We start from the raw sequence: 24,057 nt of genomic DNA on the forward strand, positions 1-24,057 counted from the left end.
ATGGATGGTGCTGGCTGTGGATGGAGGGAGGGGTGTGGATGGATGGAGCTGGCCGTGGGTGGGGGATGTATTGTGAAGGGGGATGGATGGATGGAGCTGGCCGTGGGTGGGGGATGCATTGTGGAGAGGTGGATGGATGCAGCTGGCCGTAGGTGGGAGATGCTTTGTAGAGGGGGGTGGATGGATGGATGGAGCTGGCCGTGGGTGGGGATGGATATATATAAAATGAGTGTGTATACAGGAGAGGGGTGTGCTCTGACATGTACACACTGTCCATTGGATGACACCTGTGATCTCCCACGTGAGTTGGAGTACTATGTACAATCACTAGAGAGCCGAGGCACCTATCAGAGATGATAGGAATACTGTACATTACCCCAGTCTCCAGCAGCACGAGAAATGAATCCTTCAGCCACGCTGCTGGTAGCCTGCGTGCCGACACCCCCCCCCCCCCTCTACCTCGGCGGGCTATACTGTAGCAGAAAGCAAACTTGTCACAAGCCCGAGCAGCGGCAGTACAAGTTGTCTGCGCGAAGAGATCACAAAAGCTTCCTGCATGCTGGGACGGTGGCGGGATTACTCAACATGGGCTCTAGGCTACGGCTGGAGCCGTAGCCTAGAGCCTATGTTCAGTAATCCCGCCACCGTCCCAGCATGCAGGAAGCATAACAAGTGTGATCTCTTCGCGCAGACAACTACTGCAGTTGCTGGGGCTTGTGACAAGTTTGCTTTATGCTACAGTACAGCCCGCCGAGGTAGAGGGGGGGGGGGTCGGCGCGCAGGCTACCAGGCTGAAGGATTAATTTCTCGTGCTGCTGGAGGTGGAGCGGGGTTTAGCATGGCAGCCGAAAATCGGCCGATTTTCTTACAATAATCGGCCGATGCCGATTTCTTAAAAACGGCCAAATATCGGCCGATATATCGGCCGACCGATATATCGGTCTACCTCTAATGTGAATCAAGAATAATTGCTGCAAAGATTTTCTAACATGCTGGAAGACATCTACAGCCAATACAGCAATGTATATTGCATCTGGATGACCCACCTCTGCTCAGGGACCATACATGGAGCAATGCATGTTCTTATACATACATTCTGTTCCCCGTTGTGAGTACTGCACTTGTTCCCTATTTCCATACATTATTAAAGTGGTTGTAAAACTCTGTTACACCACTTTTACCTACAGGTAAGCCTATAATAATGCCTACCTGTAGGTACTGTGAATCTCTCCTAAACTTGCACCGTTTAGGAAATATTCACTGTATCTGCATGTGCCAACATCAATCAGCACCATGTGCTCTGATAAAACAGCTCGCTTGTGCTGTTTCTTCAGGAGCTGTGCCGTGACCGGCGGCTCCCACACGCATGAGTGACGTCATCGCGGCTCCGGCCAATTACATAATGAATAGGCTCAAATCTCATTGCAAAAAAATCGCATGTGATTTGAATAGGAAATACGGTGCGATTTATATCCGAATAACATGCAGTGTTCCGCACCGCATATATGTGAACCCTGCCTAACCCTCACTTCCTGTTCTACTAAAACACTTTCACCAGACAGGAGGTTAGGGAAAATTTGCAACAGTGACACAGATATCTAACAGGGATTCAAGCTTTTACCTACTTTACTAAGGATCCAGTCACACTTCTGCAACTTGTCATGTGACTATGGACACAGTCGCATGACAATTCACAGCCCATGTATTTCTATGGCATCCCCTTCAAATCTATGTGACTTTAAAAAAGATTCTTGCACTACTTTGGTGAGACTTTCATGCAATTTGAGTGCCATAGACTGCAATGTAAACTCTCAAAAGTCACATCCTAAATCATATCAATGTGACGATTGTGCAACAGTCAAAACCAAAGTCAACAGCCAAAGTTGCATTCAAGTCACACCCATCCAAAATTGCATTGTCATGAAATTGCATGAAAACCGCACGACTGTGGAGTCGCAGAAGTGTGAATGGAGCTACTGTTGGAGAGTTCCCTTTACTTCCTGTATGGTAAAACCTCATCAGCAGGACTCTAATGGAGTCCCGGACCAAATTAAAACAGAGCCTCTCACTACCCCTTTCTAAAGGAAGAACCCTTTTACCATGATCTTGCACATTACACCGACAGACACACTACTGATAATAATAAAACTTTTTATTTTTTTTAATGGTCAGAGTGGAGAGGAGTTATATTAACATCTGTTAAGTGTATTGATGTCTGTTTCCCTGTTGGAGGGATTTCACATCACTTCCCTTTCTGGACCCATACAGGAAATAAGATTTCCCCACTGGGCATGCAGCAATAAAAACCAAATCCTTCCCAATCAAATTAAAAAGGTTTTATTAATGCATATATGTCCCTAGAAGAGACTTTACACACTTTCTGAGCACACTGGAAGAGGGGAAACACCATCCCAAAAGTTACAAAAATAAAAAGCTCACAAAGGTTCCACTACTTCCCTACTCCTTCCAAAGCAAAAAGGGTTGTGTCCTAAAAATTTCAATCACAAACAAATAGTTTTAGCTACTTTTTTTTTCTATTAACTGACTTGACTTGTTGCTCTTCAATTTGTATGGGGCAAAAAAAAAAATAGGCAGTCCATGGCCAGCTCTCTATAGGGACATACAGTACTAATATACAAACATGCAAAGTGTGAAAATCTGTAATAAATAAATAAAAGAAAACAACAAATCTACAATGAGAGCCTCACTCACTGCAAAGAAGACCAGACGCATAGGGTAAAACAGAATATACACAGCCGGCCCGACAAACACCAGAACAACGCATGCAAACAAGCAGCACAAAAAGCCTGTTCATTGTGTTGTAAGTAATTACTGAGAGTCTCTCCCTTCTGAGTATCTCTCTCTCGCCATTTCCGAAGTAATTATGTTTTATAACTCTGAGATCCTGTCTGGACAGAGCAGAGATGGCAGAAAGGAGGGGGGGGGGGGGCGGCATGGGGTGAGATGGCCAGCATTTTCTATGGAGGGTAAGAGTGTGGGAGGGAGGTATGGCCTCGGGGTTACAATGTATATTATGGTATAATATAGGAGAAATCAAAGAACACTCCAGCTACAGTATGCACCATCAACATAACTCATTGGAAAATGACCCATAAAGTGACACCTTATTGATGTGATATGAATGAAAGCATATAAAGGCAGAGAAGCCAGATCAATACGCAGACTAGAGTCTTATATTTTTATGGCTGACTTGTAGCTGTAGCGCCTAGAATATTACATCAAAGAATCACTATGCCCATGGGGTTTATTAAAGCCTAAGTTTACTAAAAAAAAAAATCAGCACAAGGGACATTAATTTTGATTGATGTCATATGTCCCTTGTGCTGCTGTTTCTTCCTTTAGTAGAAATTCTCCTCCTCCGATTCCCCCAACCCCCACCGTAATGTTCCAGTACGGCAGAAGTGAATGGAGCCAATATCTGTGACAGGCACTAAATAAGTGTGCCCAAATATGCCCACTGGAACAATCTATGAATGGAGTAAATAGACCTTTTAATAACCTGCCAGGGCTCTAACCCCTTCTTTGTCTAAATAAAACAAATGAAAACATTGAGGTCGGAGCTGGGCTTTACATCTATAAGATCTTAAAAGTTGAATTCCAGGCATAAAAACTTTCATGTAAATATAATACTCATAGGCTATAAAGGATATTAATCCACCTTGTGTGCATCAAATGCCTTTGCAACCCCACGCATTACGTTGTACGTTGCAAAAACAGCAGTGACATCACTGTGGTGTACATAGCTTGTGTCCAATACAAGCTACCTGCAGGAAACGACAGGAGGGGGTGGATACAAGACCAGTCACCCTGCACTAGAAGAGAGCAGCACTGACGGGTCTAGATAGGTATAGTGCAGAAATTGGTTCAGGCTGGATTACTGTACAGATCTGGAAGAAATACACAACTGACACCAAAATTAACATTTAGGAGGTTTGGTCTTTGGATCAGTTTATGGTTAAAGCGGAATTCCAGGTATGATCTTTATTGCACACTAAAGGTGGCCATTCATGGATTGACATTTGGTCAGTTAAGCAGGGACTGGCCAAATTTCAATCAATGTGTGGCCACTATGGTTGGACGGAGGTCAATTTAGCTTTGGGACTTTTGCTCAATTGCCCCGTCATAATTTTTTTGCTTGATCAGAGTCGCAGGTAATAAGCTGCAGTGCTGATTTGTCTATTCTGATGGCAGATAAGTCTCCCCACTGTCAGTATACAATGACACAGTGGGGAGGATTTCCCCATCCACCTTAAATCAAGTCAACCAGCGAATGAACGAGAAAAAAAAACGGATCCATGTATTGTTGGCTTTACATCCTGCTTGGATTATGTATATCTCATACCTAAGGGGCTGCTGCAGAAGCCAATAATCACTGTAGTAGTTGGCACTACTACAGTGATTGCTGCAATCATCCGGGTCATGTACCAGCTTCACCGCTACACACTGACCACAGGAGGTTCACGCCCTCAGCACTGCCACCATTCCCAGAACAAACTCCTTTAGATCTACTATCAATTATACTAAGTAAATGATTTGTTTAGGTTTTTCCTCCTATGACCTAGTTTTGGTAAATCTAGGATTGTACAGTAATTGTAAAATTTGACTATATAGTGTAAAGCCAGCTTACAAGGTGTAGTAAATAGTCTAAGGGAGAAATTACAGCAGTGTACTGTTGGTAGGAGGGAGGAGTTGCGTGTCAAATGGTAGGAAGGAGGAGTTATGGGAAGTATACACATCCAAGTAGCAGAACATGACGTAGGGGTTAGTTCAGAAGGGTTACATTAGGTTACATGATGTGAATAGAGAGGCAGCATACCATGCTACACCGAACATACCTGACATACCGCTTTTTCCCATACATTGGCTATTCTTTCTTTTTCGCTTCCCATCCGGCCACCTGTTGAAACAAAGAGAGAACATGAATCAATCAGGATTCATCAAGAAATGAGAAGACATAGAAATATGGAAAAAAAAAGGGTTAGCCCGCCCTGTGCTTTGTACCCACGCACACAGAATCTGAGACAGCTGTCTTGTAATCCTGTATGTCACATTAATATGCATGCATTAAGCACCTCACCAAACTGGACACCACCTCACACACCCACGCTTGGAAGCACTCGCCGCCTTGTACTGAAATGCACTTTTCTGTGTCAGCTCACTGGTTACAATGTCTCTTTCAGGTTAAAGCAAAGATGAAAGTGCACAGCGCGGTAACCAGAGAAACCAATCAGCAATGATCACTCATCACATCTTCCCACAGCAGGTAAAAGCTAACTGATTGGTTCTTATGAGTTATTGTACTTTACAGTCATCATCATCATCATCTCTTCTACAATATCTAACACAGAGTCCACCACAAATAATATATTTACCTTGTATAGAGAGGGTGTGTGTTAGTTCCCAGCTCCGCCCATTCGCTGCCAATATCAGAGGATGTCACATTCGCTGATGGATTTTCAAGACATGTTGTACTGTGAAAAATCCACAGAATGTGAACTCTTAGGCCCTGTACACACGATCGGACAAAACCGATGAAAATAGACTGAAGTTCAGTTGTCGTGTGTGGGCCCCATCGGTCCGTTATCCTTCGGTCGAAAAATTTAGAACTTGCTTTAAAATTTAACCGATGGACGCCTGACCGATAGGTCAAAACCAACGGTTAGTACGCAAAAGCATCGGTTCAAAACCCGCGCATGCTCAGAATCAAGTCGACGCATGTTTGGAAGCATTGAACCTCATTTTTCTCAGCACGTCATGTTTTACGTCACCGCGTTGGACTCGATCGGTTTTTAAACTGATGGTGTGTAGGCACATCAGACCATCAGTCAGCTTCATCGGTTAACCGATGAGAACGGTCCTTCGGACCGTTCTCATCGGATGGCCCGGCCGTGTGTACAGGGCCTAATAGGTAAATCTTACCAATGCAGCACCTGAAACATTTAAGCCACTGAGTGGATTACCCACCAAATACTCACTTTGTTTAATATAAACCATTAAATCAATCTGTGTTATACCTGCAAAAAAAGTTTGTTAAAGTAGAATTGTGGGATAAACCTAACCAGTCTTAAACATGTCCCCCCCCCCCCCAAAACCTATGCTGATTAACCTGTGTAAGAAAAATGTATATACTTCCCTATTTTCAGCCCCGTCCACTCTGGTTACATGATCCCCTGTGTCAGCCAGGACGGCTGCAGAGAAGAGAGCACTCAACAATGACTATTAAAGCCTTTAGGCCTGTATGGCCCTAAAATGCAAGGACAGTAAAAATAACCCCCAAATGACCCCTTTTTGCAAAGAAGACAGTCCAAGAATAAGAGGCATGGAGTTTTTTTTTTGCCATCATTTTTTGGGAAATTAATAAACAAAAAAAAATCACTTTTTTAAATGTATTTTTTTACATACTGTCACCAGTGCAGTACAGCGTTATCATATAACTGGTATGGCGGTGAATAGGGACACTGACTGGTGACAGTAAAAAAAAATAAAGAAATGTAATCATTTTTTTTTTCAATTTCTTTTTAAACATATAGTAATGTTACCATAGCAACACGTTACTACTCTGGGGAAGTGATCAGGATTTTGTTTTACACATTATGATTGCTTATAGCAGTGAATTACATAAGCAAGCATTTTACTGAATGAAACAAATTCATTCAGTTTTGTTGTGATTAGTCAAAGCTAATCACCTGGTACAGATGGCCTGTGATTGGCCCTGTTTGTACCATGTGATCACACTGACTAATCACAGCTATACATAGTGGATGACATGAAAGGAAGCCATCTATTGTTTACAACTGTCATGTGACCGGGTGTGATTGGTCACAACGGTCACATGGTACTGGCAGCGAGCCAGTTACAGATTGCGGCACTTTCTGAGAGGACATCATATGACGTTCACTTAGAATGGTAAAGCCACTGCCTGGTCATCATTTGGCTACATGTCAGGCAGGAAACTGTTAAGAGATAATCACAATTTCTGAAACACGTGACATCACTGAACGTGGCATCAATCCAGGGCACTGTGCCGCATGCCTTGAGTCCTATGCGCGCGAGTGACAACATCGCGGCTCGGACATTCAAGCCGTTATAGCCTGCAAACCTGGAAGGAAGTCTGGGTAAAAACGTAAGCCCTGTCAGTGGTGACAGGAAGCCTTTGGAGGGATCCCTTTTACAGGTAAGTCTGCCATAGTGTGCCTACTATCACAGTATGCCATTAACTTGCAGGGACCAGTATTTATCTATTTTTTTAAGATTTTACTACCGCATTAATAAGGACAGATTTGGGACAGGCTCACGCTAACATTGTTCAAAAAACATTGCAGTCAGCCATGACACCTCCTGAGAAACCTCTACAAAAGGTAAGAAATAGTTGATTTTTTTCATGCTGTGTGAATGGGAACATAAAACCAACATATAGTGGGCTCAGATTTGACTGCAAAACATTAACTCATGTGGTATTTACTGTGCGTTTTTTGTGAATTGCCTGTTTATGAGTTAAATATCGCATGAGTTACTTTAACTCGAATGATCACATGGCATTTAACTCTTCGTGAATTGAGCCCAGAATGCAAAGTTTAACATGCAGTAGTTAAGAGCAGAAAAAAATTGAAGGGATTGGTTGCTATGGTTACTGCACTCCAGCTCCTCATCTTATTAAAAAAAAAAAAAAAACCTTCTTCTGTTCTACAGTGTCCTAATTATATATATATATAAGTGACCTTCCTAGAGCATGGAGAACTTTTTTCTTTATTATGAATAGGAATTAGAAAAAGGGGGCACATGTAATGACATTTGTCAGCAAAAGAAAGGAGAATCAGTGTGACAATGCAACCATTATTCCAGCTATACCTAATGAACAAAAGAAAAGTGACAATGCCTTATGCAGGGTACCCATGGCCATGGGCCGAGTGTTGGGAGACATTTGCTGAATCAAAACAAAAGGTCGACATTCGGGCTGTATGTAAGTCAGTCTGTCCAACAGAAGCCGGCTGCTTGGCCAGCAAAAAAAAGGCAGCCGATTGCCTCCTGATCAGTGCTCTCAGCCAATGGCAGAGAGGGCCGATTGGAGTGTTCTGGCGGGGGCGGGGGGGGGGGGGGGGTGGGTGTTGATAGCTGTACTTACTTTGCATAGCGAGTACCGTGGATCAGACTAGAGCCGACAGTTTTTTTTTCATTCAAGCCAGCAACCTATAGTGTTTGCAGCTAACTATTCCTTCCATTTGGTGGCTGCATCAGTTTTCCTTGTGTAGACTTTTTTTTTACTCTTCCTGTACACTCACTTCCCCATTGTATCGATGGAGGTAGCCAGGTTGGACTTCAAACATATCTGTTCATCTCTATTACATGGGGGACTGATGGAATTAATAATTTACACAAGGAGGAAAAGGTTACGCGTGCTTTCCTATTGGTTCACCAGAAAAAACAGGGACCCTGCATTTCTAGGAAGATTAATATCTTCTGAAAAATTCTTAGTCTGAAAGTGAAAACTAATGCAACTGCCACACACTCACTGCATTGTATCTATGGAGGGAGGAGCAGTGTTGTTATCCTAGGCTGCTCGCTCCTGATTTGGACTACAGAACACCTTTTTTTGTATTTCTACAGCACGGGTGGAGGTGTTCTGTAACTCATAGAAATCAGTTGGGCAGGGCTGATAACACTGGGATTTCAGCGTAGCAAAGGCAGAGAGCACATAAAGGGCATCGCTCATTGGATTTCTAGTTGGATCAATTGGATTTTGTCACCATTTTCCTAGGTAAATATATTTCTAAAGGTGCTATTGACATTCAATTTTCACCACATGTTGGCAACAACCCATACAATCCCTAAAGAAAACCAAAACAAATAAGTTATAACAATTTAAGTTATGTGTAATAGAATGGAATGACACAGGAAGAAAGTATTGAACACGCTAACTGGAATGTATTTAATACTTCGTACAAAATCCTTGGTTGGTAATGACAGCTTCAAGACACCTCCTGTATGGAGAAACGAGTCGCATGCGTTGCTCAGGTGCGATTTTGGCCCATAGTCCTCAAATCTGGAAGGTTCCGTGGGCCTCTTCTATGAACTCCGATTTTTAGTTCTTTCCATAGATTTTCTATTGGATTCAAGTCAGGTGATTGGCTGGGCCATTCTAGCAGCTTTATTTTCTTTCTTTGAAACCAATTGAGAGATTCCTTGGGTTTGTGTTTGGAATCATTTTCTTGCTGAAATGTCCTCCCTCGTTTCATCTTCATCATCCTGGTAGATGATTTTTATCAAGAATGTCTTGGTACATTTTTCCATTCATCCTTCGATATGAAGTTTGTCAGTACTGTATGCTGAAAAACAGCCCCACACCAGGATGTTCCCACCTCCAAACTTCATGGTGTGGGTCTGTTTTTCCAGCATATGTAATATGTACATACATTGGAGTGATGTGCATTTGACCCTCAAACATGGTGTGTATTATGGCATCCAAAGAGGTACATTTTGGTCTCTTCTGACCAGACTATATTCTCCCAATATTTCACAGGCTTGTATAAATGTTGTGCAGCAAACTTTAAACGAGCTTCAACTTGCTTTTTCTTCAGCAATGGAGTATAGTGTGGTGAGCCTGCATACAGGCCATGGCGGTTGAGTGCACTTGTTTTCTTTAAAACAATTGTACCTGCTCATTCCAGGTCTTTCTGAAGCTTTTGACAAGTGGTCTCTTCTGATAATTGTTTTCACTCCTTTGTCAGAAACATTGCGAGAAGCACCTGGTCGTGGCCGGTTTATGGCCCCAACAGTGCTCACTGGAACATTCAGAAGTTTAGAAATCCTTCTGTAACCAATGCCATCAGTATGTTTTGCAACAATAAGGTTGTGAAGGTCTTGAGAAAGCTTTTTGCTTTTACCCATCATGAGATGTTTCTTGTGTGTCCCCTTGGTAATGAGACGCCTTTTTATAGGCCATCAGTTGAGATTGAACCAGCTGATATTAATTTGAACTGACAAGGGGTAAGATTGCTTTCTAATTACTGATAGATTTCAGCTGGTGTCTTGTTTTCCATGTCTTTTTGCACCTCCTTTTCCTTATTATTCCATTTTATTACACATAACTTCATTTCTGAACTCATTTGCTTTGGTTTCCTTTCCTTGTATGGGTGGATTGCATAGTTACGGTACATAGTAGGTGATTATGAAAAAATAAACAAGTCCATCAAGTCCAACCTATGTGTGTGATTATATGTCAGTATTACCTTGTATAGTTGTGGTCGTTCAGGTGCTTATCCAATAGTTTCTGGAAACCATCGATGCCCCCCGCTGATTGTAACCGACATGTGGTGAAAATTTCATGTCAATAGTATCTTTAGAAATATATTTACCTAGAATGGTAACATGTTCAATACTTATTTTACCCGCTGTATATGTAAACCCTAAATTTACTGCATATGGTTTGATTAAGGATTGTGTACCAATCTGACATGTTTGTCTTCTAGAAAATATTGTTTTCATCATTTTTTTCAATCAATCTCAGTGTTGCTGTTCTCCTCCAGCCTCTTTCTTTATACATCCATCTGCCCTCCATGTCAATGCACAGGGCAGGGTTTGCCAATGTTGTTGATGGCAGAACATGCCTGTGCAATGAGCGTCGACACACACAGCGGTATAGTCTCTACCAAAAGCACATGTGACAGGGTGACAACATAATAGAGCATTTGGGAGACAGCAGCAGAGCATTGTCACCCTATAACAATGTGCCTGAACCTTACTGCAGGATTCCCTTTTTATTAAAACCTCTAGTGATTGGGTCTTAATGTACTACAAATAGATTAAAAGGGAGCAAATAAGAGAACTTCCTTGTCAGGATTTCCAAAAAAATAAAAAAGAAGTCCAGTCTCTGGAAAACCTGTTGCTTATTATCTTCCCCTACAGCCCATGCTATTGTGTCACCAATATCTATGCTGCCTGTAACCCTTTCCTGCATCTATAAGACCAGCATCAAGAGCCACATCTTGTGGGTACAAGTCCCCAGCGTGACGCAGGTTTCTTGGTGCCCATTATTATATTTATGAGCGATGCCATCTTATTGTGCTTGTCCAGAAACAAGAACAAATAATGCAGGTTCTGTACATTCCTCCAGTTCCTGTAATATGGAGGGGGACAGATAATACGCACCATACATTCCTTCTGTGTCATCCTGCTGTAGGAGTAACAGGTTACGCGGTCTAAGGATTCTTTTTACTGTCTGAGATCTGGGAGGGGGCGCCTTTTCTATACATCTATTCAACTAGACTTGCTATTCTTCCAAGAGCAAAGTTACAGTTTTATAAGATATTCTACTCATTGAAAAGAACAGAAAATAAATGATTTATTATGATTCGTAGTATTTCCATGTATATTTAGCTCTGGCCTGGCTATATGTGAAATGTACATTGCTGAACATCTGGGATTTAGAACAGCAGTCTTGGGTTAGAAACAGAATTGTTGATTTCTTTTGTTTCGTACTCCTGGCTTGAGTTTTCTGTTAAAACCTAAGATAGGCAAACTTTAAAGGGAAAAAAAAGTTCTGCAAGTACAGAAGAGTACCCGTTGATGTGCCATTGATTAATTTTTTTTCTCAACTTCCTGTCTGGGATGACAACACAGTGCCTTTGCCAAAATGAGAGCTCAAGCTGTGTAGTCAGCCTGGCTTATTGGACTACAGAATTCTGACTATCCCAATCCATGTGCATACTTTTTTCCCCCCAGCATACCAATATTAAATTGGCGCCCAAAAACCTGCCCACAATGTGTGTGCAGAAAAGGGCTCTTGGTAGATGTAATTCTGGGGGGGTGTCATGGTTATAAAGAACCAAGCTCCCATCATCTGCTCCTACAAAAATGTAGATGCCATCATAAGGAGTTTGAAAGCAGTTTATTGTACAGAACATGGTAAAAGAAGAAATAAATGATGGGACATGATCTATAGGGAAAAAGGAAGAATCGGGGGTAAAATTTGCTTATGCCTATGCAAATCTTTTAAAAGGAACCAATTTAGCACTCATTCTAAAAGGCACCAGCAAGTGCAATAGAATGCAAAAACTTTCCGGAATCCTTTCAACTCACCTTTAGGATTTATGGCCGGGATTCAGAAAACACTTACGCTGGCGTATCTATAGATACGCAGCGTAAGTGTAGAGATGCGCCGTCGTATCTATGCGCCTTATTCACAATACTAGATACGCCTGAAATATGGCTTCATCCGACCGACGTAAGTCTTAGTACGCCGTCGGATCTTGGGTGCATATTTACGCTGGCCGCTAGGGGCGCTTCCGTAGATTTACGCGTTGTATATGTAAATGAGCTAGATACGCCGATTCACAAACGTACTTGCGCCCGTCGCAGTAAGCTACGCCGTTTGCGTAAGGCGTACGTCCGGCATAACTTTACCCCTCATAAAGCAGGGGTAAGTCATGTTAAGGTATGGACGTCGGAAACGTCGGAACAGCCGTCGTATTTTACGTCTTTTACGTAAGTCGTACGTGAATGGGGCTGGGCGTAGGTTACGTTCACGTCGTATGAATGGAGTCGGCGTATCTTAGGGACGTGATTCTGAGCATGCGTCGTTCATTCGGCCATGCATTTACATGGGGTCACGCTTCATTATAATACAACACGCCCACCTTCCACCTACTTTGAATTAGGCGGGCTTACGCCGGCGCAACGTTGTCGGCGAGTGCTTTCTGAATAGTGTACTTCCCTCTCTATGTTACGTCGGAGTAGCGCATATCAGATGCGCTACGCCGTTCTAAAGATACGCCAATGTATCTGAATCCCGGCCTATATCTGTACCTGATGTGCGATAATGCATTTTGCTGCATTTTCCAACATAGTTGAAATGTATGGACCTGAGGAAACTCACTATTTTCAATACAGTCTGTTCACAGCAAATGCTGCAGTGCCTTGGAAGAATTCCTAAATGCGGCATTTTGGTTGCATTGATAGTTTGCCTTTCTTGTTCACACAAATGAAGTCTTTCACAAATATAGTGCAACAAAAACGGATTGGCAAAGCAACATGCTTCAGCATACTATTGGCTGATTTAGGCAACAACGGTCCTATCTGGATTTTATTGGCCATTATTTACTGCTATCCAAAGAGAAACACATTCAGGAGAAATCAATAAAGCAGTAATGCCACTTTTCTGGTGGTAGTTAACATGGTCTATGCCTAATTCATGAAAGCCTTTTGCCAGGTTCAGTCCAGTTTCTGACACCTGCACCAGATTCAGGTAGTTTGCTGCTTTTAGAATCTGTCACTATGGCTGCAACAGATTCTAAAAGAATTACCTGGCAGTTCTCAGGTAAGCAATAGCAATGGCAATGGCAGTAGCTAAGTTGACGTACAGGAAAGGGGTGTTGTGTGTTCATTACTTTATTAATGTTTGAATGTGTTTTACATTTACGTCATTGGATGCTAGGACAAAGGTTGTCCAAGTCTTAGCAAATAAGGATGCAGGTCATGCTGAACTGACAGTAGGCGGAGTCTGGGGAACTCGGCCACTACTCAGTCCAATAATAACAGCTTTGGAATCTACCTACTGCCATCTGCTGTCAATCACAAGAAGGGCGGACCTGATGGAGAACTAGTCCCTCAGAGTTTCCCATCAGGCTCCACCCATCCAGTGGCTCAAATTCATGGCTCTTGTGCCTGTTGGGTGGGTGGAGCATGATGGGAAATTCTGAGTATGCTTCTCTACCAGACTCCACCCACTTCTAGTACAAAATTCCTCGGCCATGAGCCCCTCAGTGTGACAGAAGCAGTGCCTAAGGAGGTGGCCAGTATAGACTCTCCAACCTCAGTGCCGGCATATACAGATTTGTGTACCTGTCTCTGACCGGTACATAAATTCAGTGCAAGCACTATCATCTTGGGTGCTGCACCCCAATGGAATTATAAAGGATGTCTACCCCCAGAATATGTCCACACAGGTTTATGCACATATTTGTCTCCAAAAAGATCCTTCGGTAGTAGAGCGACCCGGCCATCTGACCGCCATCCTTTTTCTATGGTCGGGTTTAGGCAGAACTTTGTTTCCTTTCGTGACAACTATTATCAACACATTTGAATGCTGTACACATAACGGAAAACATGCTTTGGCGTTCTGGATTTGAGCAGATTTCTGCCCCAGTCTCTCAATAGGGTTATGTAGTGGTTAAACAACTATGGTCTGTTTGGTTCTGCTTTGTGCAGTTTTCAAAGGCAGGAATGTTATTTTTGGAAGTCTGCACAGGGTACTGATTGCTGAGGATCCATGCCAGGTTTGCCATAAACAACTTTTATTCCCACCAGATGCAGAGAAAATCAAACCAGAGATAAACTTGTACAGATGAGAGGAAGGGGAAAGGGGGTGTCTGCAGCCCACCCTCCCTCTACCCTGCTTAAAACTAAAACAGAAGGATGTGCAGAGCACAGAAGGAACAAAGACGGGAGAGGTAGAGGACAACAAAAAATACCACAGGGAGGTGGCTTAAAGGGAACCTGTTGCAAGGTAAATATGGAGGCTGCTATTACTGACCTCACCTGAAGATGTTAGCTACCTGGCTGCCATGCTAACCATCTTTTTTTATTATGAGTCACTGACCAGGAACAAGTGTTCCTGCATGAAGGAATTGAGGCCATAGAGTCCACATGGCAGCTGGACAATTACCACTTGTAGAAGGAGGTCAGTCATGACAGCACCCATATTCTGTCAGGAAAAGTTCACTTTAAGGGCCAGTTCACACCAGACACAGTTCTGTTTGCCTTTTTCTGCACAAAATGCATGAACAGTGTTTTTCATGTATTCCAAAGGCTCTAGTTCACACCATGCAGTCAGTTTCTGGTCAGTTTCTGCACCGGAAACTGACTGCATGGTGTGAACTAGAGCCATTGGAATACATGGAAAACACTGTGCATGCATTTTTAGTGCAGAAAAAAATGCACACAAAACTGTACGGAACTGCGTCTGGTGTGAACTGGCCCTTAAAGTGGTTGTAAACCCAACCACACAACTTGCACCACGGTTATTTTGGAAGCCAGAAGAGAGAGATGAGGCCTAAAAGATCCCAGATCTCTCCAAAAAGAGGGCCTGTCACAGCCCATGCTATCACAAGGTCCCTTGTGATAGCAATACAGTTGATAAAAAAATAAAGGGAGAGTATAGAAAAAATGTATGTAAGCAGAATAAATAATAAAATCTAAAAAGATGCAACAATGTGCAACCGGCCCCCTGTGCTCACGTGCAAAGGTGAACGTGCACATAAGTCCCGCAAACGTATGTAAATGTCAATCTTTGCCATATGTGACATCAGAGCAAAAGCAATAATTCTAGGGCCAGACCTCCTCTGTAACTCTAAACGCGTAACCTGTAACGGCTTTTAAAAGTGGAACTTTCGCTTATCTGATTTCCCCCCCTCCTGTGCCACATGTTTTTCAGGTAACCTGTCCCCACTTCTGGGAGACTGGTCCGTGGCAAAGCATGAGCTCAGCCCCCCTTCTCCTCTCCCTGCTGGGCCAGTGAGAGAGCGCAGAGCACAGTAGGGGTTTGGCCGTGAAGCCGAAGGGCTACACTGTCGGGTTCCCTTACCAGCAATAGTGGGGGCAGCACCCGACCAGCTAATGTAAACATCCGCTGTGGTGCCAACATCGCTGGACTCCAGGACAGGTAAGTGTCCTAATGTTGTAAGTCAGCAGCTACAGTATGTGTAGCTGTTAACTTTAAATTTTTAAAGAGGCGGGCCAAACTCCTCTTTAAGGTACTGTATTTTGCCGCTATTCCACAGGCATACGCAATTTTACCAGTTTTACTTGGTATAACATAATCTTTAAACATTTTCACAAATTGGGTATTATATTGTGTTTGTGTTTATTGAAATTGTATTTTCCCCCCCAAAATTGTATTCTCTATAAAATATCTGGTTCTCCGATTAAAAAAATATATAAAATGTTTGGGGGTTCGGGAAAAATTGGTGAGCCAATCACACCAGCAGGAAATGATGTTTCTGGGGAGTGCCCAGTACATATTCCGTGTGCAGAACAACTCCATGTAGCCAAATCGCTTTGCATTTATAGAAAATTACAGCGGCTGCAGATTGAAAAGGAAAGGTAATTTTTAATAACATTCAATTACAATAGGACTTGTATCGCAATTGTACACGCTATATTATTTTTTCTTTATTTATTATTTTTTTTCTCCCATTATTGATGTTTATCTCAGGTACAAGACATTATAGCGTGATGAGATCAAAAAAGCCTGTGATGCAACATATAGATCACATAATTCCAAATGTCACAACTGCTCCTTTTCACATACAAAGATTTTCTAGCATGTTGAACAAACTCTCCAACTCTTATGCGGAGAAGGAGAATGGACTTCTCACTGCCTGCAAAAATGCATCTACTTTCTGGCTGAGGGCCGCTTGACACCACAATGCGGTCGGGGTGCTGCATTTTGTGCTTTAAGGCATGTTGTGTTAGGTAGGGGGTCCAACTGACAATGCATGACAACACTTATACAGTGCATTACCTAACATGCCTATAACATGCAAACAATTCTGAGTTCGGGGAGATCTCATAGAACTTTGAAAATACAAAAATTCAAGTGACCCCCCCACTTCTCATAGTACACAGCAAAATGTTTCCTATCTTCCATACACACATTATTTCACAGCTCCACCACCAGATGACAGCAGAAATGCTCAGCTCGGTCACATAAAAAAGGCCAATTAGACAGAATGTGGCTGTTTGTGAGAAAGTGAATAGGTGAAGGGCGAGGGAGGGAGTACAGTAAACCTCCTGTGTGTTCTAGGAGAGGAAAAGAGCATGAGAGGTAAAGAGACCTGACATACAGGAAAACAGAGATAAGCAGTCCAGATAAAGGTATTCTATACAGCTACAGAGTAGTGAAAGGGAGCAAAGACACGGCTGATTAGAAAGGTAATAATACAGCCACAGAGCACACAGCATTCCTTCCCAGTCTGTAGCGCTGAACCAACTCCAACCCTGGCCCCAACACCTCCGCTACGCCACGTGCTTCGCTCTGTGCCAGAGAAGGTGTGACTGGGGCACATGCCAATGACATGTCACCTCTGATCTGCTGGAAAGCCGAATGCTGCCTGTGACGCTGCCAGAGCCAGAAGCTCCTCCACACGTGGTACTTGCTGCCGTAAGCAGCATCTGTTACCATCGGCAACAGTAGCCTAGCAATGCCCAGAATGATGCAGCAACCATTACTCATCATGTCTGATACTGCAGACAGCTTCATCTCATCTCTCTACAATAACATAGCATAGAGTCACCGTGTTTACTAATTTAATACCTGCATATCAGTCATAATATATGCCATTTACTGGAGAAAAAGAAGTTCAACTGTTGTATTCTAAATTGCATATAATAGTTATGAATGAAGGTTAAATTTGACTCGGCAAAGGAAAATACTAAAACATTCATATATAGAAGGATACCCTTCGATTCTCTAACTTCAGAAAATTACTTACCGCTACCGTGCTTATACTATTCCATATAGTAGGGGTATATATTGTGCATGCGCCGCGTGTTTGAATATGTGACAGTAAACCTCTGTTAAAGCGGGAGTTCACGTAATGATGTTTTTTTTTCTCTTTTCCCCTTAGATTCCTGCTCGTTTTGTCTAGGAATCGGCTAGTTGTTTTAAAATATGATCCGTACTTACCGTTTTCGAGATGCATCTTCTTCCGTCGCTTCCGGGTATGGGTCTTCGGGAGCGGGCGTTCCTTCTTGATTGACAGTCTTCCGAGAGGCTTCCGACGGTCGCATCCATCGGGTCACTAGTAGCCGAAAGAAGCCGAACGTCGGTGCGGCTCTATACTGCGCCTGCGCACCGACGTTCGGCTTCTTTCGGAAAATCGTGACGCGATGGATGCGACCGTCGGAAGCCTCTCGGAAGACTGTCAATCAAAATAGGAACGCCCAGTCCCGCAGCCCATACCCGGAAGCGGCAGAGAAGATGCATCTCGTAAACGGTAAGTACGGCTCATATTTTAAAACAACTAGCCGATTCCCCTAGACAAAACGAGCATCCATCTAGGGGGAAAAAGTTTTATGTACGGGTGAACCCCCGCTTTAAGGAGACTATACACACACACACACACACACACACTATCACCGGCCACTTAATTAGGTACACCTGTTCAATTGCTTGGTAACGCAAATTGCTAATCAGCCAATCACATGGCAGCAATTCAATACATTCAAACTGAGCATCAGAATGGGGAAAAAAGGGAATGTAAGTGACTTTGAACGTGGCATGGTTGTTGGTGCCAGACAGGCTGGTCTGAGTATGTAAAAAGCTGCTGATCTACTGGGATTTTCACACACAGCCATCTCTAGGGTTTACAGAGAATGGTCTGAATAAAATATCCCGTGAGTGGCAGTTGTGTGGCCGAAAATCACTCGACACTTTATTTATGAACACCGATATTGGGATGGCTGTGATTTAATGTGAGAAAAGAAGTTGACAATATTTTATATTTTTTTGTTTTGTTTTTTGCACACAGGGATTTATTACATAAGCACTGAATGTTATATGTGCATCATAGAGTGATACATAGTATCTGTTTAGAAGGATGTTTTAAGGTTGGTTTAGAAGTGCAGCACAATTAATTGTGTGGAGCAAAATGCCTTGTTGATATCACAGGTCAGAGGAGAATGGGCAGACTGGTTTGAGATGATAGAAAGGCAACAGTAACTCCAATAATCACGCGTTACAAACAAGGTATGCAGAATACCAGCTCTGAATGTACAGCACATCAAATCTTGAAGCAGATGGGCTACAGCAGCAGAAGACCACACTGGATGCCACTCCAGTCAGCTAAAAACAGGAAACTGAGGCTCCAATTCGCACAGGCTGACCTAAATTGGACAATTTAAGATTAGAAAAATGTTGCCTGGTCTGATGAGTCTCGATTTCAGCTGCGACATTCAGATGGAGGGTTAGAATTTGGTGTAAACAACATCCATCCTGCCTTGTATCAATGGTCCAGACTGGTAGTGTAATGGTGTGGGGGATATTTTCTTGGCACACTTTGGAACCCTTAGTACCAATTGAGCATTGTTTAAATGCCACGGCCTACCTGAGTTTTGTTGCTGTCCGTCCCATTATGACTACAGTGTCCCCATCTTCTGATGGCTCCTTCCAGCAGGATAATGCACCATGTCACAAAGCTCCAATCATCTCAACAGTGGTTTCTTGAACATGACAATCAGGTCCCTGCACTCCAATGGCCTCCACAGTCACTAGATCTCATCCAATAGAGCACCTTTGGGATGTGGTGGAGCGGGGGATTCACATCATGGATGTGCAGCTGACAAATCTACAGCAACTGTGTCAATGTTTCCAACACCTTGTTGAATCTATGCCATGAAGAATGAAGGCAGTTCTGAAGGCAAAAGGGAGTCCAACCCAGTACTAGCAGGGTGTACCTAATAAAGTGTCCAGTGAGAGTATGTGTATATATATATATATATATATATATACACACACACAGTGTGTGTGTGTGTGTGTGTGTGTGTGTGTGTGTGTGTGTGTATATATATATATTACACACACACAGTTGTCCTCATAAGTTTACATACCCTGGCAGAATTTATGATTTTATAGCCATTTTTCAGAGCATATAAATGATAACACAAAAACTTTTCTTTCACTCATAGTTAGTGTTTGGCTGATGCCATTTATTATCAATCAACTGTGTTTACTCTTTTTAAATCATAATGGCAACAGAAACTTTCCAAATGACCCTGATCAAAAGTTTACATACCCTGGTGATTTTGGCCTGATAACATGCGCACAAGTTGACACAAAGGGGTTTGAATGGCTAGTAAAAGGTAACCATCCTCACCTGTGATCTGTTTGCTTGTAATTAGTGTGTGTGTATAAAAGATCAATGAGTTTCTGGACTCCAGACAGACCCTTGCATCTTTCATCCAGTGCTGCACTGACATTTCTGGATTCTGAGTCATGGGGAAATAAAAAGAATTGTCAAAGGATCTACGGGAAAAGGTAGTTGAACTGTATAAAACAGGCAAGGGATATAAAGAGATATCCAAGGAATTGAGACTGACAATCAGCAGTGTTCAAATTCGAAATAAAGAAGTGGAAAATGAGGGGTTCTGTTGAAACCAAACCACGGTCAGGTAGACTAAGATTTCTGCCACAACTGCCAGGACAATTGTTCGGGAGGCAAAGAAAAACCCACAAATAACTTCAGGTGAAATACAGGAGTCTCTGAAAACATGTGGTGTGGCTGTTTCAAGATGCACAAGTAAGATGGGCTGCATGGTCGAGTCACCAGAAGAAAGCCATTACTACGCAAATGACACAAAGTATCCCACTTATAATACACCAAACAGCACAGAGACAAGCCTCAAACCTTTTGACACAAAGTAATTTTGAGTGATGAGACCAAAATTAAGCTTTTTGGCCACAACTATAAACACTACACTTAGAGAGGAGTCAACAAGGTCAATGATGAAAGGTACACCATTCCTACTGTGAAACACGGAGGTGGATCGCTGATGTTTTGGGGATGAGTGAGCTACAAAGGCACAGGAAATTTGGTCAATATGAATGCAGTATATTATCAAAAAATACTGGAGGAACATTTGCATTCATCAGCCAGGAAGCTGCGCATGGGACGTACTTGGATATTCCAACATGACATTGATCCAAAACACAAGGCCAAGTCAACCTGTCATTGGCTATAGCAGAATAAAGGTTCTGGAGTGGCCATCTCAGTCTCCTGACCGCCATATCATTGAGCCACTCTGGGGAGATCATAAACGTGCATTTCATGCAAGACAGCCCAAGAATTTACAGGAACTGGAGGCTTTTTGCCAAGAGGAATTGGCAGCTTCTGAGAAGATAAAGAGCCTCATCCACAAATACCACAAAGGACTTCAAGCTGTCATTGATGTTAAAGGGAGCAATACACGGGATTAAGAACTGGGGTATGTAAACTTTTGATCAGGGTCATTTGGGTAGCTTGTGTTGTCATCATGATTTCAAAAGAATAAACACAGTTGATTGATAATAAATGGCTTTAGCCAAACACTAACCATGAGTGAAACAAAAGTTTTTTGTTATCATTCATATTCTCTGAAAAATGGCCAAGAAATCATAAAGTCTTTGGTTCAAATCCTAGCCAGGACACTATCTGTATGGAATTTGTATGTTCTCCCTGTGCCTCCAACGACAATGTAGTTAGGTTGATTGGCTCCTGTCTAAATTGACCCTAGTATGTGTATGTATGCGTATGAGTTAGGGGCCTTAGATTGGAAGCTCCTCCAGAGCAGGGATGGAGGTGAATGTACAATATGTGTACAAGAGTGTTACAAAAGTTGTCAGCACTATATAAATGCCTCAGAGAATATATATATATATATATATATATATATATATATATATATATATATATATATATATATATATATATATATATTTTATAATACATTTATATAGAGCATTCATTTGCACAAAGTATCTTATACAAGCAGATCAATTTAATTATTCCTTCTCATTATTAGTGATGGCAAAAAAGGTTAGCGTGCCAATGCTCTTGCTGCCATTATTACATAAGGTCAGGGATACTAGGAAGGGCACACCACACATTATTACAGATTGATCCGCTGTTGTGCTTCTTTTATAAGCTTGCATTGTGTATTGTCAAATCCATTGCAGTATTATACCCACACATGAACTTTCAGACTATATCCAGCCCCATCTATCAACAGGCAGTCAGGCGCACACCCACACAGGTGCAGTACAGAGGCCGTTGCTCATGTAAACACTGGCTCTGTATGTCTTTGTGATTTACATTGAGACTTGCAGCTGTGCACAGTGCGGTGTATAGGGAGACACATAGGTACAGGTAGGGTGCACAGCCTTGCAGCTATGAGGAAGTAATTGCACATAGCATACTATATGGCAGGGAGTGGCTCTGCTGGAATGGCCTCTGTGTAAGGATAAACAGTATATACATTAGCACGTTCACATACAGAAAATATCAAAGGTTGTATGGGGTAAAACAAACTCTTTTATTATTCTCATAAAGATAAAGCCTGTAGGATCATATGTACCTCCTGTCTGTGTCACTAGGGCAGGTTTTATGGAAGTTAACTAATGTGTCACCAGCCAGAGCAAGGACAAGTCATGAACACCCCCGTCTGTAACTTCTGGCAGGAGGAGAGTTCATGGCGGTTTGCAGAGGCTGCATCACCCCAGCAGTGGAAAATCCAGCACTTCTATTGCTCATGTCTGTCACCTTGACTCGGGAGTGACATTATCCCATACTTGATAACATTCCAGTGTGTCATTTTTTAGTAGGGTGGAGGATGCCCAATTACACAATTCACCTTGCTATTTACCTGTCACCTTTTAGTATTAAATAATACTGGTATTTGTAGTAATAAAGTTAATTTAGTGCTTTGTCTAAAAGAACTATGAGCCCTAAAATGTTAAAAGGATAAATGCTGAGTGGTTGTCACAAGGCTTAGTTCATTGTGCCCAAAGTCACTACACCTTGTACTACCTTATTAACCTATATCTAAAGCCAGACATTTTTCATTTTAGTAAAGGTATAAATAGAAAAGATATTCTCCTGCGCTAATATACTGGGGGCCTTAGTACAGATGATAGTATTTCCTGGTAGTGAAGTGATCATGCATACCCAGCTGCCTAGGCTGACTAGGGGAAGGACGAAATTCTATGTAGAAAAAAGAAAGGAAAGTGCGTGGCCACGCTCCTGCCTTTCCTTTCCTTTTCTACATATGTTTCATTTTAGATTAGGGATAAAACCAATGTCTTCACGTCGGTCCAGAGGATTCAACTGGAAGTGAGAGGATATCTTTTTAATGTAATGCCTTGTACACACGATCGGAATTTCCGATGAAAAAAGTCTGACGGAATTTTTACATCAGATATTCCGACTGTGTGGGCCCCATCAGACTTTTTTCCGTCAAAGTTTATAAATAGAACATGTTTTATTTTTTTCCGATGGAAATTCCATTCGTCTGTGTGGAACTCAGAATCAAGTCGACGCATGCTCGGAAGCATTGAACTTCATTTTTCTTGGCTCGTCATAGTGTTTTACATCACTGCGTTTTGGACGGTCAGAATTTGGTCTGATAGTGTGTAAGCAAGACAGCTTGAACGGAATTCAGACGGAAAATTCCATTGGATTTAATCTCATCGGAAATTCTGATCGTGTGTACAGGGCATAAGGCAAGAGAAATCGCCTATTAGACACTTGTCATAGGAATTGGTGTCCTCATTGGAAGACTTCCCTTCAATTCCTCTTCTGGTAACAACTCAATGCATTTTAAAGTAAACCTTCATTTTCATTCTCAGTGACAATGGTAACAGAGACACGGATAGCAGCAGCACAAACCTTGACTGCCGTTCTCACCACCACCACTACCCTATTCAAGTCCAAAAAAAAAAACACGAAACCTTTATGTGGTGACATGCAGCAGAATGTAGTTCATTATAATGCTAACTCTAAATTGCTACAGGCACAAAAACCATCAACTGACTTTCAGTCCAGCGAAGAATAAGTCACAACAGATGAAGGTTCATTTTTCTATTTCAATTGTTTTTTTATTGATTTTTGACAAAAGGAAATGGATACAGCAGTGGTACAAAACTACAAAAAAAGAGGGCCTATATAATACCCAAGAGTGTGCTCTTTACCACAGCATACAACATAGAACAGGGAAAGATACAGCAATCAAGGACTTTAGTTGGTTAAGCGTATACTAGGTATCTCAAAATACCCATCAAACAGGGAGAAGAGGGGGAGTTGTAGATGTAGAAGGGAACATCATAACTGAGGAACATTATCTTACCCGTAAATATGTCCTCTTTAGAGGAAGGCAGAGTGGACATAAGTATTCATATAAGCACGGTATTGGGTAATTAAGAGTGAATGAATAGGCAAGGGAAAGAAATAGTTGGGGGGGTTAAAGTACAAAAGAGAAGAGCAAGATGGGAGGGAGTACCTTCTAGAAGCC

At 42.2% G+C, this 24,057-nt stretch overlaps 1 protein-coding gene across 3 annotated transcripts in view; it reads right to left on the reverse strand.

Moving 5' to 3' along the window:
- Positions 1-24,057, reverse strand: part of THRA (thyroid hormone receptor alpha) — a 286,969-nt gene that overhangs the window by 41,596 nt on the left and 221,316 nt on the right. For all 3 annotated transcript variants that reach the window (XM_040331865.1, XM_040331864.1, XM_040331863.1), the window contains one exon: positions 4,857-4,918. In XM_040331865.1, the coding sequence (XP_040187799.1) occupies positions 4,857-4,918 (62 nt within the window). The remainder of the gene's footprint in view (positions 1-4,856; positions 4,919-24,057) is intronic.

This window comes from Rana temporaria, chromosome 12 (genome assembly GCF_905171775.1).
Source record: "Rana temporaria chromosome 12, aRanTem1.1, whole genome shotgun sequence".
Lineage (NCBI taxonomy): Eukaryota > Metazoa > Chordata > Amphibia > Anura > Ranidae > Rana > Rana temporaria.